This window comes from Athene noctua, chromosome 28 (assembly GCF_965140245.1).
Source record: "Athene noctua chromosome 28, bAthNoc1.hap1.1, whole genome shotgun sequence".
NCBI lineage: Eukaryota > Metazoa > Chordata > Aves > Strigiformes > Strigidae > Athene > Athene noctua.
Genome location: NC_134064.1, coordinates 4,582,706 through 4,596,388, shown reverse-complemented (window position 1 = coordinate 4,596,388; position 13,683 = coordinate 4,582,706). Strand labels below are relative to the sequence as shown.

The 13,683-nt window shown below is 53.1% G+C and overlaps 1 protein-coding gene across 5 annotated transcripts in view; it reads right to left on the bottom strand.

Annotated features, from left to right (window-relative positions):
• The window catches only part of PEBP4 (phosphatidylethanolamine binding protein 4), a 79,775-nt gene that overhangs the window by 60,901 nt on the left and 5,191 nt on the right, over nucleotides 1–13,683 (bottom strand). For 3 of the 5 annotated variants that reach the window (XM_074928610.1, XM_074928609.1, XM_074928611.1), the window contains exons 2-3: nucleotides 9,220–9,365; nucleotides 7,565–7,697 (exon numbers count right to left, since the gene is read on the bottom strand). In XM_074928610.1, coding sequence (XP_074784711.1) covers nucleotides 7,565–7,697; nucleotides 9,220–9,359 — 273 coding nt within the window. In that variant the 5' untranslated portion in view covers nucleotides 9,360–9,365. Of the gene's footprint in view, nucleotides 1–7,564; nucleotides 7,698–9,219; nucleotides 9,366–10,159; nucleotides 10,300–13,683 lie in introns of all 5 variants that reach the window. The other 2 variants (XM_074928612.1, XM_074928608.1) reach the window with 1 other exon arrangement.

Below are 13,683 nucleotides of genomic sequence, written 5' to 3'. Positions count from 1 at the left end.
GAGCCTGCCTCCTGCTATAAACCCTCCTGCCCACCCAAACCGCCACTGATTTCTTTTTTAAAAAGTCAAGATTCGACGCGGGGTTGAATCTGACTTTGAAAACCCAGATGAGCTTTGGCATCCGGCTCTGTGTTCTGTGGGGGCAGCGCTTCCTAAGGGGCTCCTCGAAAATGAAATGGGTAGGGAGTTTAAATGAGGGAAGAGCCGAGATTTGAAGCTTTTTCACTTAGCGTCACCCCAGCTGAGGATCTTAAACCCCAAGTGCCCGACGCCCACATCGCAGGACAGCGCAGGCTGCGGCCGGCACCCAGAGCATCCCGGGAAAATCCCAAACACAGGGCAGGCTAAAAAAAAAATTAGGTTATTTTTCAATAGATTCATCTGCTTCTACAGTGCAGCTTGGCTTCACAGTTTAAAAAAAAAAAATCTCTTTCTTTACAAAAGACCCACCTGATGGGTGCATCGGTGCAACTTTCGGATTAACGGGTTAAAACCAAAGGGGTTACAAAGGTGCCCTGCGATGGCAGCGACTTGCCCATGTAAAAAGGCAGCATCCCCAAGACAAAAAGCTGAATTCCTGCTCCTTGGCCAGTGCAATCAATCACACACTCCCCAGGAGGTGCCCGCTGGGATCCCGTACAGCCCCTGGCACGTCCCAGCTTCGCGCTCACACGAGCGCCCGCAACAATTTTAACAGAAAACTGGGTGATTCAATACGAAGTATACATCTGCAGAAGCAACACAATTATCTCTTGGAGTTAAGCGTTGATGGATAGAAGTTTTAATTACCAAACCTTTTCATCCTCCCCCACACACAAAAAGTATATTTTCTGGCATGTTTATTTAATAATAAAATATGATAAAATTATACGTTAGTGGAATAAGTGCATGGTGTGTGTAAAGTACAAGCTGAGCTGAAGTCTGTTTTGTCACCGGAGCTGAAAATATTAGCTCCTTTGATCTCTTTGGCTCCAAAGCAGCTCTAGAAGGAGAGCGCAGCACATGGCAGGGTGCACCCAGCCCGTGGTGGGGGTTTGGGGAGGGTGCACCCCAGCTCCTGCCTCCGCACGTGCCGGCGCGCTCCCCGCTCCCGCAGGGCGCCGGGGACTGGCAGCCCCCGCTCCCGCACACGGCCCCAGCGCCTCACGTCCCCGACGAGCAGAGAAAGCACAACCCGGCTGCCTCCATCGCCAGGGACAGGGCTAAAGGGGGTCCCCGTCACCCATCAGTATCATTTAGGGCTCGGGAAGCGCCCAACTCCCGTGGGGAACGGCCTTTAGACCTCCGGGTTCAGATCAGTCTTAATTTTTTTTTGGTTCTTAACCGCCGTTGTCGGGCTGTAGAGCGACGCTCCCCTGGCACCAGGATGGGGGACGCTGCCCCAGCCCAGGAACAACCCTCAGCTCCAAAACTTGAGTGTTAGCAGGGAACAGCGGCCGTACAGCCCCTCCGAGACCGGGCAGATGCAGGTTACTCACTCCCCAACCTACAGACACGCAGAGGTTGAGGTTTCCCCCCTCCCTCAGCATCTCAACCTACGAGTTAATTCTCCAGCAGGAAATTTCTCCCCCCTCCCGCCCTGGAAATTCACAGCCAACCTGCTAATGAGTCTTTGTGAAACTTGTGCCTTCTTACCTCTAATTTTACAGCCTGTTAGGATTTGAGCTCTGTGGACAGCCTCACATTTGGTTTCGAATTATAGGCTGAGTGGCTGTTCTCTCCTATTATTGTGCTGTCAATCTTGTATTAGCACATTATAATATGGTACACTGAATGCATCTGTTCTGTATATCACAAGTCCTAATTGTCATTTGTTGAATCACTTTGTCTTATACGATTGTTAAGCAATTATTTAATCCAAAGCAGCTTAAACTTTGATTACTGTATAGTGTTTACAAGGATCAAAGTAAAATCATCAGCTGCTTCAAACATTTTGCTGTTGAAATAGGCACAAGTGTCTGCCCCGCGCGGGTGGGGATGCCAATACATAAGCAATGAGGAGAGCGGGCTCGATGACCGGTAGGTTCTTGCTGTCTCTGAAGTCCATCCTTCTGCCTGGAGGGGAACGTTGTTTGTCCAGGATGGTTAAACGTCCAGAACATTATTTGTCCAGGATAGTTAAGCGTCCAGAACGTTATTTGTCCAGGATGGTTAAATGTCCAGCAAACATGTAGGTAATGAAAGGGATGTGAAGTGACATTTCTGCCAGGATTGCTCATGGAAGGAGGTTGTCATCGTGTGTGGCACCAGCCGTCCCATCGGTCCCCCCGGTGGGGCAAGGGCCCGTCGGGGAATAACACCCTGTGCTCCCCAAGTGCTTCCCATCAGGGATGCTCTCTCTGGTGCTTCGGCAGTGTGTGAGGGGTGGGGGGACACTGCACCCCGAACCAGCTCTGCCACACAACCCCCCACCAAAGCGGCGGCGTTTCAACCAGACCTGGCAGGGTCCTGCCCGGGAGCGGGTCAGCAGAGGACACGGCTTGACGCAGCGCAGAAGAGCCTGCAGCGCACAGATTTTTTTGCTTTAACACCCTCAAAGAGGCACTTGGGTAGCTCGCAGGCCTCGCACCAAGCCCTCGGCTCAGCAGCCGCTGCAGAGCCGGGCCGGTCCCAGGCGCCGGGGAGCCGCTGGGCTGGCCGCCCTCTGAAGTCGGGGGTGCTGGTATGCCACGGCGCGGTCCCGGGGCATGGGAACCCAAACCAGCATCAGCTCCAGCAGGGCAAAAGGGAGGGGTTCATCACCGGGGGCTTGGGCTAATCCCCATAATATCTGGCTGACAGCATCGGGAAGGAATGTTGGGCCATTGTTTTTTAAGTAGCCCAGACAGGATTGAGAGAAATAAAAAAAACCAAAAAACAACCCAACAACACACAGTGGTGGCTCCTTAACCCCAGAAGGTTCTAGGAGCCAGCGAGGATACACAGACTGTCAGGAATCTTCTGCTTAAAACCATCTTCTGTAATGAGACTTGAATTTAACCTGAGTGCCACTCAGAAGCCCCCTCTTCCAGCCAGCTGCAAATCACTGCCTGACACAACTAGAGCACATCCCAATTAGGATATTAAGCAGACCTTCGCCTCCTTTTGTTAAAAGCTAATGAATTTCCTCATACGAGTAATTTTCCAAATAATAGGCCCCAGACCCTAGAGCACAGAAACCTTTATAAATCAGGACTGTCCCCAGCCCAGCCGCTAAGTGTTCACAAAAGGAGAGTCAGGGCCGAGGCTGGGATCTAACCCACGAGTGGACTTGGCCATGGACTCCAAGCTCCTGGGAGAGGCCCGTTCACTCTGGGCACAGCTGCAATCCCGGCCAAACCCAGGACACGGGTGCCACGGCAGGACATCACCCTGGCTCTCCAGCCCGGGAGCAGCACCCTGGGGTGCTGGTTATAGGCTTAGACACAAAGAGCTGCTGCCGCATTAAGCCTGATGCAACCCGTGAGGGCATCATCCCATGGTTCACATGGCGAGGGGGGGGCTTTTCCAGCTGCCTTTTCAGTTGCAGCTCCTCCTTGGCATGGAAATGGTTTTAAATAAGATATTACCAAAATGTAGAATTCTTGAAAGAGCTGAGAAAAGGTGATGATCTGTACAGCTGCAGGAAGATGCTCAAGTTCTCAGATTGGTTTAGACAGGAGAGGGGTCTTGCAAAAACAATAAATTTTTAAAAGTTCAGGTAGGGGTAGGAACCCCGAAAACAACCAAAAAAAATCACTTTATTTTTGAGACATCTGGCCCCTGGGCCAGAGAGCAAGTCCTACCCTTTTCCCACACTCTAAAGGAGCAACAGCACAGCCCAAAGAAACCTCTAAGGAAGTTGTCAAACCCCGCGATGAAAACAAATCTGGAAGAGCAGGTAAAAGGTAGCGCCGTAAACTGCAGCCCGAGAACATCGCGGCAGGTAAATTGCTTTTTAACAAGCAGACAAGTTCTATCAATAGCATCTACCGTATGTTTTTATAAAGTGCAGAAATATGTTTTTAAAAGGCCAGTAAATAAAGTTCCTATCGATTTGATCTCAAGCGTAATCTGTTTTTCTGTCTGCCACCAACAGTGGTAATAAAACAGAATCATGTAACGGCGTTTGGGCTAATGCGACTATACATCACGGCAGGGGCCGCGTGCTCGTGGGCGATCTATCATTTTCTATTGGGATTGCTTAGCTGCAGAATTTATAAACTTGCCCCAAATTGATGCGATGTCCAATTTTCTTTTCCAATTTATTTTTGGTTGAGCAAAGCAATATCAAGGCAGGACAAGGAGGGCGCATTTCCCGTCTATCCAGATGTTCTCCCCTGCTCCTGCCTCCTCCCTGGCCTGGGAAAGGGCCCTGGCAGCAGCTCCTCTGCTGGGGTTTTCAGGAAGATGCTGACACATCCTTTAAGGGCTGAGTTTGGTGTTTGCTCCCTGTCACCTGCTGCCCCAAGGCTGCCCGCAGAGCCAAATATCTGATGCTCCATGGGGTCTCCCAGCAAGGACTGAGCATCCTCAGGGCTGCATCTCAACCCCACCCGGGGTTCTGCAACACCAGGGCGGACCAAAGGGTGCTCTGCCACGGCGCAGGGACGGGGACAGGCGCTTCCCACGCGCCCAAACCACGCGCCCAGGTTTGTACAGCTGCGCCCAGCAGTTCAAGGGTTTCCAAACCATCCGTCACCGGTCTCCCAGGTCTGGCGATGTGGCTTATTCCTCGGCCTGAGCGTGCTGCTCAGAGATAGCAGCCAGGCCTAACGGCTGCCTTCACGGCACTAAAGAAGTCAAAGATGGGTCTTTTGGGAAGTAACAGTGATGTTTGATAAAGCTGGCTGCCAGCCTGCAATGGCCCAGTGTCTAAACTGGAGAAGCAGCGAGGGATTTTTAAAAAACCCTACAAACACACCTAAAATGATGGATTAAAGTCCCCCAGGCCTACCAAAGCTCAGCTTTACAAGATGCTGCCCTACTTGAAGGGCCTTCACCCAAACACACCGACAGAACCTTCACCAGGGAGCATCAAGGCTGCGAGCAGAGACCTGGGGCACAGGCAGGGTGAAACGCGGGGCCCCCCCAGACCCATGAGCTCTATCTGGAACAGGGATGGGAAACATCCCGTCCCCCCACCTCGAAAAACTGATAAATATTTCCGGAGATAAAAACAAACACTCCGCATTTGGCTTTTTTGGTGGTTGTTTTTCTTGAAGAGACAAAGTGTTCCACAGAAAGCAGACACTTCCTACACAAGTTTTCATACTCAAACCCCGAGTTTTTCTGCCACTGATTTCGACAGAAAAAGCGTAGCCAGCCCTTTACCCAGCCCATCTCTCACCACTCCATCCACGAGATCGCCAAGCCTCGGCAGGACCGTAGCTGAGAAGCATCACATAAATGGAGATAACTTTAGCCGAGTGAGGTTTCCCATTCTCACTTGGGAATAAAAAATAAAAAATAAAATCAAGTGTCCTGACCTCAGAAATCCCATCGTAAACCATAAAAAGCAACCCCATTGCCTATGCACGCCTCAGCCCTGGCATAGGATGAGGCAACTCTTGTTCCCACTCACTTTAGGGTGATTTTTTTGGGGGGGAGGGGAAAAAGGTGATCCCAAAGCATCCTTACAGGTTCAGGAGTAAGAAAAACATACGTATTCCCATAAAGAAAGCCTGAGGAAATTCAGAGCCAGTTCTCTGCAATGGATTTAAGGCCGTCCAGCCTCTTGCCCAAAATTAAACCCCAGTTTGCACGACTGCAGAAGCTGGGAGCCTCCCGGCTGCGTGGAGCTGGGGATGTGTTTCTGGCAAAGGCCAGAGGAGAGAATAAATGCAAACCAAGGAAGCAGCGGGGCCCGTGTCCTCAGATGCCGCCTCAGCGCAAGATGTGCCGAGTTGTCTTGGAAGGAAACGGTGCCAAATCTGCCAGCGGAGACGAGCCATCAGCCAGCCCTGATGCCAGCGGGAGCTGCCGACCCTCTGCGAGGGGCTCCCCGGGGAGCTGCCCCCCTCCCCAGTCGGCATCCCATCCCAAAATAAACCTGCACCGGTGACGCACAGCCAGCTCCCCAAGCCCAGCCTGGGCAGGTTCACTCACCTGCTCTTGTTTTCAAGTTCAAAGCCGACATCCCCCAGGCACGGCCAGGCAAGGGTCTGGCTCTGCTTATCCCCCAAATCCTCCCCTCAGCATCGTTTACCGGACAGAGCAGCACCCACCAGCATCACCACAGCCAAGTCCCTTCCCTTTCCAGGACAAAAATAAAAAGAAAAGCAACTGCCTACATCCCTGGGGAATTTCGAACTACCGGAACGTAACGCACAAATGATGGATGATTTTGTGTACAGCATCCTCTGCCAGGGAAGATTATTTTTAATTTTTTTTTTTTTTGGAAGAATCAGACATCTTTAAGGGAAAGTTATACTTCAAAACATGTGATCAACAGGGGGAAGAGACTTTCCAGACGGCAATGAAACAGCCAGAAAAACTGATTCTTAACACTTCAAGGTAAAGCCAAGACAACAAGAGCTGAGTTTCTCCCTCATTAGCTACGGCTGAAGCATCCGCAGCTGCCAGGGCTGGAGCCACTGATGGGGGACCCGCTCCTGGCAGTTATCGGGGTGCTGACGGGGCCAGGCACAAGGTCTCCTCTACAACCCAACTGGTCCCCAAACTGGTCAGGTCCCAGCGGGACCCTGGGGGTGCAGGGTGACATCGCGACACCTCGCAGAGACCCGCACAACACCCCACTTCTTCCCTGCTCAAGGCATCCCCACACACCCCCCCCCCCAGCACGGGTGCAGCCCCCCAGCAGGAGCCCAGCGGCTCCCAGTGCTCCCAGTCCGGCACAACTGGGGCTCGGGAAGTTCAATGCTGCCACCTGGCGACAACGAGAGGGAACAGCAGCCCCGGAGGGAGGGTCCGAGCAGGGATCGGGCCCCCTCCCCGGTACCGGTTACCACCACCCCCGAAGCCCCATTACAAATCCTACAGGCCCTGAGCAACCCGGGAGCTCACATTAATCAATCTGGTTTCTCCAGGCAGGCAGCAGAGCCTGTTTGCTTTAAAAAGTTTACAAGCAATTGCAAAATAAATTAAAAAAAAAAAATTATAAAATAAAAAAAAAAATCAATCTATGCTTGCAATTTTTTTTTTTTTTAAAAAAAGTGGTTTTTTTTAAAAAAAGTGGGTTTTTTTTAAAAAAAAAAAAAAAAGTGTTTTAGTTTAAGCACACCCTCAGACCAAACCTGTGAAGCAATGGGGAAAAATACTAAAAACCAAACCAAAACAAACCCTTAGAAATTCACCCTGATTTCAGGCAAAAGTTTAACAAGCACAACCCGAGCGGCTGATGGCACTTGGGCCGAGGACAGCAGTGCCAAACCGCCCCTGGCACTGGGTGACCAACTCCCCGAGTGCCCCCAGCACCCAGCGCCCGCCCTTTGGGTGTCCCAGCCTGGCCCAGTTCACCAGCCAAAGCACAATCGCACGCGTGTGTACACAATTATTTCCCACGGAATTCCTCCCCTGCGATGATCCGATTAGAGGTGTCTAACTGACACGGAGGCGCGTGGAGCAGACGCAACCCGGGACTCACCTTGTCAGCCTGGGGGTACCGGACGCGGGGGCTGCCCCACTCCCTGCTGATCCGCCGCCGGTACCAGCGGCACCTGGGGATGTACGTGCAGCCCACGTTGCCCAGCTCTGGGTAGATAATTTCTACATCCCCTCTGGGGAGAAAAGAGGGAGAAAAAGAGGTTGTAGGGCAAGACCACACTATGCAAGGATGGGGGGGGGGGGGGGGGGGGGCAGGATGGATGCTCCTTCCCAGCTGGGCTTGAGCTGCTGCTGCGATGCTGGGCAGGGGATGCAGGATCCAACCTGCTGCCACCAAAGGTGTTGGGCACCAGGATAACACACTCTGTGCTCCACCATAACTGTGGGGTCTGGTCCCCCCCCACATGCAGCAAGGCTTTAAACATTCATTATGGCTCTGCACACCACAGAATACACCCAGTGGTTTCCATAGTCTTTAAAAAAAATCATGGCCCGTACAGGTTAATCTGAGGTTTGAAGATGGGGAGCAAGAGGGCAAAGCTGCCCCCACTCCCCCTTGGCCCCAGAAAAGCTTTTTGAGCTCTGAGCTTCCCCCTCCTGCTATAAAAGCAGGGACAAGTCTCTGCATTTTGGGCACGGACAGTGCAATAACGGGTCAGCCAGACACCTCCAGCCTCTGCACAAAGCGCTTTCCCCTTCTGCGTTATCTAACAGAGAAAGGAGCCGCTGGGGCCGGCTGCCAGGTCACCGCAGCGTGTGGGTAGCGTGTCTCAAGGCCACCCTGAAGATTAGCTGCCACCAACGTGACCCTCGAATCCCGCAGCCCGGGAGGCTGCCGAGCAAACAGCAGCAGCAGCACGGGCCTGGCACAAAGGAGGCTGAGTTCAAAGCTCATGGTTTGTGGGAGGAAGCTGAGGCCAAGTGAAGTCTCTGCCTGCCTTAATCTAGAAGCTCAAGTCACGCCTTTAGAGAGTATTTTGGTTAACTGAGAAATGGCAGAAAGGATGTTTTTGATACAGAAGTTGCCAGTAATGCAGGATATTAAGAACTCCAAGGGCAAGGGGCACCCGTGTGCTGCTGCTCGCCCAGTTCTGCCTCCCATCTCCAGCAACCCACGGGCAACAAGAGATTAAACCAAGGACCTTCAGTCTCAAAACAATTGATAAGGGGGTACATTCCATGGCTGTTCAGCTGGGGGGGCCCGGCTGGTACAGCAGCAAACCGCCTGCTTGCAGCTCCAGAAGAAGCCCTCCTCGTCCTTCCTCCTCCTCCCATGCCCACGCTCTGTAAACATTCGCATCTCTGTGGGGTGAGGTCTGCAGGATGGACTTTCCTTCCCCCAAAAGTAAGCCTCCTTCCCCTGAAACTTTCTGCAGAAAACATTTGTCACCTCCCATGCTGTAAGTCACTTTAAAAACCTCTGCACAACAGACTAGGAAACAACTCGAGGTGACCAGAGACACCAAGATCTCAGCTTGAATAAAACAAGAGCTGGATGGCGTGGCAGGCAACTGCTCTGCTTCGCTCTGGCCCAGGTTTCTGGCAAAAGGAAGAAAGCCACCAATATTTATAGCCCTGGCAAAGGGGACACTGGAATTAACTGTCCCAGGAGGTGACACACTGGACAAGGGCAGCGTGTGACTGGACACCCAGGGCCAGTGAGCTTTGGAGAGGGGACACCAGGGAGCAGCTCACCTGCAGAACTCGCTGTCCTCACCACTGAGCAGCTGGAAGAAGCAGGTCCGGGGGGGCTCATCCATCCGGGGGTGCTGCTCTCCCTGGGCAGCAGGGCCGAGCAGGCCAGCAGCCAGCAACAGCGCTCCCAGCAGCTTCATCCTGCCCTGCGGGGACCGAGGGACAGAGTGTCACAGGCAGAGCCAGGACCCAGCGCTTCCCCTGCCCCCCCCTTCCCCCAAAACCAGCTCCAGGCAAAGCACACCCATCCTCACACGTCATTTTTTATTCCCACTTCCACCAGTTCCACACCATTAATCCCAGTTATGCCAGAAATGAACTCGTTTCCTGCTGCTGCTCTGTACCAGGAATCACCGAGCCCCCAGCAAGAACCTGCATCTTAGAGGACCTGTTTTTGCCCACGTACAAGAAAGGAGCATCGCCTCCACCCCCTGCATGGTGCCAGCGATGTGCACGTACGATGCGACGAGCTGGGAGCCCAGCACAGCCACGATCACTCCCAGCACTGAGAGGGGACAGAGTTCCCATCTCCAGCTCCTGCTCTCCCCATCTCTAACGTGGTGGAAAAGATGAAAAATTGGCGTCAGGCTTGGTCACGGCCTAAGCAAGGCCAGTAGGGATGGATGCACGACCAGCCACGACACGCTGAGCAGCACATCCCTGAGCCCAGGCAGAGCCTCTGCAGGGGAACAGCACAAGGGTTCACCTTGAACCCTGAGCCAGGGCTGAGCTTCCCCTGCATGAAGACAGCCATGGCTACCCGTTTTTCTGTACAAAGCACAAGCCAAGCCCCGAGGATGAGGGGAGCCAGGGTAGAGGGTTTATAGACCCACGGCCCTGCCAAGCCCAACTCCAGCCCTCAGCAACCCGGGCTCTGCCTGCGCAGCCCGATGGACCCGGTGGCCAAGGCCACCACGGCTGGCCCTGCCAAGGCACTTACCCGCCGGGTCCTGGGGATGGGCGAGCAGCTCCGAGGCAGAGCCCGGAGGTTTGAGGTTGCCGTGGAGATGGTTTCCCTGGAATGAAGGGAAGAAGGGACTGGGAACAAAAACACAGCCCGGGGAAGGGGCAGCTCATCCCCTAAAGGAGCAGCAAAAAAAAAAAAAAAAAAAAAAAAAAATTAAATCAGGCAACAGGTTTTCATCTTGCCCATCCCACAGTGATGGTCTCCAGCTGATCCACCAGCTCTGGGTCCTCCCCTGGCCCTAATTCCTCTCTGCACTGACAACTTCCCAGCTAATTAAAAAGGATGCGACCCAAACATTTATTTGCAATAGCCTGTCTTCTCCATTGCCTAATCAGCTCTGGATGAGGCATATGCAAAAAAAAACCCCACTGTCAGTTGGGAATAGGTATTACAACACATACTGTATCATTATATAATGAAGTACCAGCACGCAGAGCGAACACGAGTAAGTACTAGCGCCACTGTCATTACAGAGAGAAAAAGGCATCATGCTTAACTAATTAGAAACATTAATGTATTGGGAATGATCTGGAGGTTTAGGGGCTAATGGCTCTGGTTCCCACGCTACAAGATGGGCAAACCCCATAATTAGAGCCCTGATCCTGCAAACAGGCTCACGTGAGCAACGCTTTTCCCATCGGAGTCAGAAGCGCCGGTTTGCGTGAGTCAGGATCACCAAAGTGGGGTTTATATCCTCACCCGGGGGGGGTGATAACGCCGCGTCCCACGGAAGCCACGTGGAGTGGGGAGGGTGGGGGGGGGTGTGGATGGCAGCCCAAGGACTGTTAATCACTGCGGCTGCCCAGGGACTCTGCCATGGGGAGGTGGGTTTCTTCAAAGCAGGATTTCCCTCGGGAAGCCGACAGCTCGGCGGAAAGCTTGGCAAGAGGGTGGCTTTGACCAGGACACACACACACAGAGCTGCAGACATGGAAAAGGGACTCACCCTGCCAAAGTGGCTCTCACCACGGCAAACCCATCCGTCTTTACTGCTTATTTAAGCGTGAAAGCAGCGAAGCCAACCCAAGGCTTGCACTGCCGCAGCCCTGGCAGCTCAGACCCCCAGGTCAGCCCCAGGGGAGCGGAGGAGCATCATCACTTTGCAGTAACCAGCTCCAAGCGGTTCCTGCAGTAACTTTGCAGCGATTACCCAAATAACAGCAAAAAGCCAGGGACAGCCTGGACCCTGAACAGACCGAACAGGGGTATTTTATTTTACTTTAAGCCTAAAGGCGGGGAGAAGCCCTTCGCCCGGAGGCAACGTCAGCCACTTCCACCTGGAGACCTCCTGAGAGGATCCTCACGAAATGGGATCAGCACGAAAGGGTTTTGCCAACAGGCAAGGTGCAGAGGGATCCCCCAGGGATGCTCTGAAAGAAAAACCCGTGGGAGCAGCAATCTCTCCTGCAGCATCCTGTGTAAGACGAACTATGGCTTTCTCTCTAAAAGCTATTTGCAGAGTAATTACAAAGATCCTATTTCTCCTACTCAGGAGTTGTGAAGGCAGCGGGAAGCCCTGGTGCGGCAAAATGCTGCCAGGCCACGGCACAGCGGCCCCGACGCCACCCTGCCTGCACAAATACTCCAGGCCTGGCAAACCCACGCAGGGGATGGGACGTTTCCACCAGCACCCATCCCCTCCGCTCTGCCTGCACCCGGAGCTCTCCCAGCCAGGGAGAACCAAGAACCCACGTGCCTGAGCAGCCGCCCCGCTGCAGAAGGAGCCTCCCACGGGAAAACACACACAGAATGTGTCCAGCACGAGCCAACCTCCTCTCCCAGCAAGCCCGGGGTGTTTGCCTGTTGCCTCTCCTGACTAAGCAGTGCAGGACTGCAGGAATCTCGTCTTTCCAGCTGTTGGGAAGCCTCCGGCACGGTGCTGTGATGTTCATGCAGGATTCCCCCTCCTCCCACTCAAGGATGAGATACTGCCCTCCACTTATAGACGCTTCACCCTTTTGTAGAGCCACTGTTGAAAACGCTGGCTGTAAAACCCCTCCTGCTTCTCTGGTTTATCGTTTCTGTACAGGCCAGGCACGGGTCTGCCTTGCCAGGCAGCAAAACGACCCTGGGGATTTAACGGAGCTCAGACTAGGCACCGCACCTCCGCACGCGTCACCCCGCAGCTCACCCTGACCTCTCTGCCTTTCCCCCGAACCCCAGCGGAAGGAGAGGAAGGAATTGCTCCTGAGCTGCTGTTCGTTTGGAGGATGGCTTGAACCAGCCCTGGCACGGAGCCACGTGGGCTGCGCTCCCTGCCGTGCCCCGTCCTGACGCAGCTCTGGGTCACAGCACTTCCAGAACGAACCAGCGTTCGGAAAGAAAAATAAAGCTTTCACGAAGTACCAAGTCCAACCCGTGGCTTTTGAATAGATCCGTTCGGTTAATCAGATGAGAGAAGCAATGCTGTGAAGCCCAAGTGCTGCCGGCACGTGCTGCATCCCACTACCACTTCAGCTCGTTGGGAGGAGGCAGAGATGCAATACATATAATTTCCAAGCAAACCAAATCAGCTCCTAAAGCTACTAAAAAGTCTTTCACAGTTGGCAAAGCTAAAACATAAGCAAGGAAAATCATCGTTTTCTATTAATATTAGAGATGAAAAGGTTCTTTGGGAAAGGAAACTACCTTAAGGCAGGGAAGGAAAGGAGAAGTCTGGGGTTTGCTTTAACAATTGCGACAGAGCCCAAGCGAAAGCCAGAGCACCCGTGTTGGGCGCCAAGTTACACACACCGGCTGATCCACGGGGCCACGAAACGGGTGCTTGCAGAGGGAAGGAGGGGGTGGCTTGGTGCAGAGGAGGCACCCACCCACCTGGGTGCTGCTGAGCCCCCCAGTCCTTTGCAGCCCACTTCTTGACGCTCCCCCATGGCCCCGTAAGCTGCTCCCAAGGTCCCAACGTATTTGCCAGGGAGCGCTGAGCACATCAGGGCACAGCTCAACCACAAATCAAAGTGTTTCAAGGAACCCCATGGACATCAGCTGAATCTGACAGCTCCCACATGTAAAACGTCCAGCTCTGTTGCAGTTTGTTTACTTAGAGCTGGGCTGTAATGCAAAACAAGTGTTTCCAGGTCAGAATTTCTCCATAAATGCTCATAAGGGACCACTTTTTTTACTCTGACATGGGCCAAAAACATATTGTTTGCGAGGTTTGGAATTTCCCACCCAAGCCGCCAGCTTCCTGTTGATGTTAGTTGAAGATTAACCAGTGCCATTTATAATCCACTTCGGTGCTTCTTCCGACTTCACCCAGCACTAAGTCCCCACACCATAAAAAGCTTTTTTTTTTTTTTCATGGAATCTGAGTTTACCTCCATCCCATTTCATTAGGCGACCTCGGCTCTCCCCAGACACTAACTGCCTGCAGGGGCAGAGCAGGGGGGCATTGCTGGGTCTGAGTTTCTCCAGTCCCGTGTCACAGGAAGCCTGTGACACCGTGGTTTGGTTTTTCCCCCCCCCCCCCCTCACAGTTTGTTTCAGGCTGCAGCAAAGTT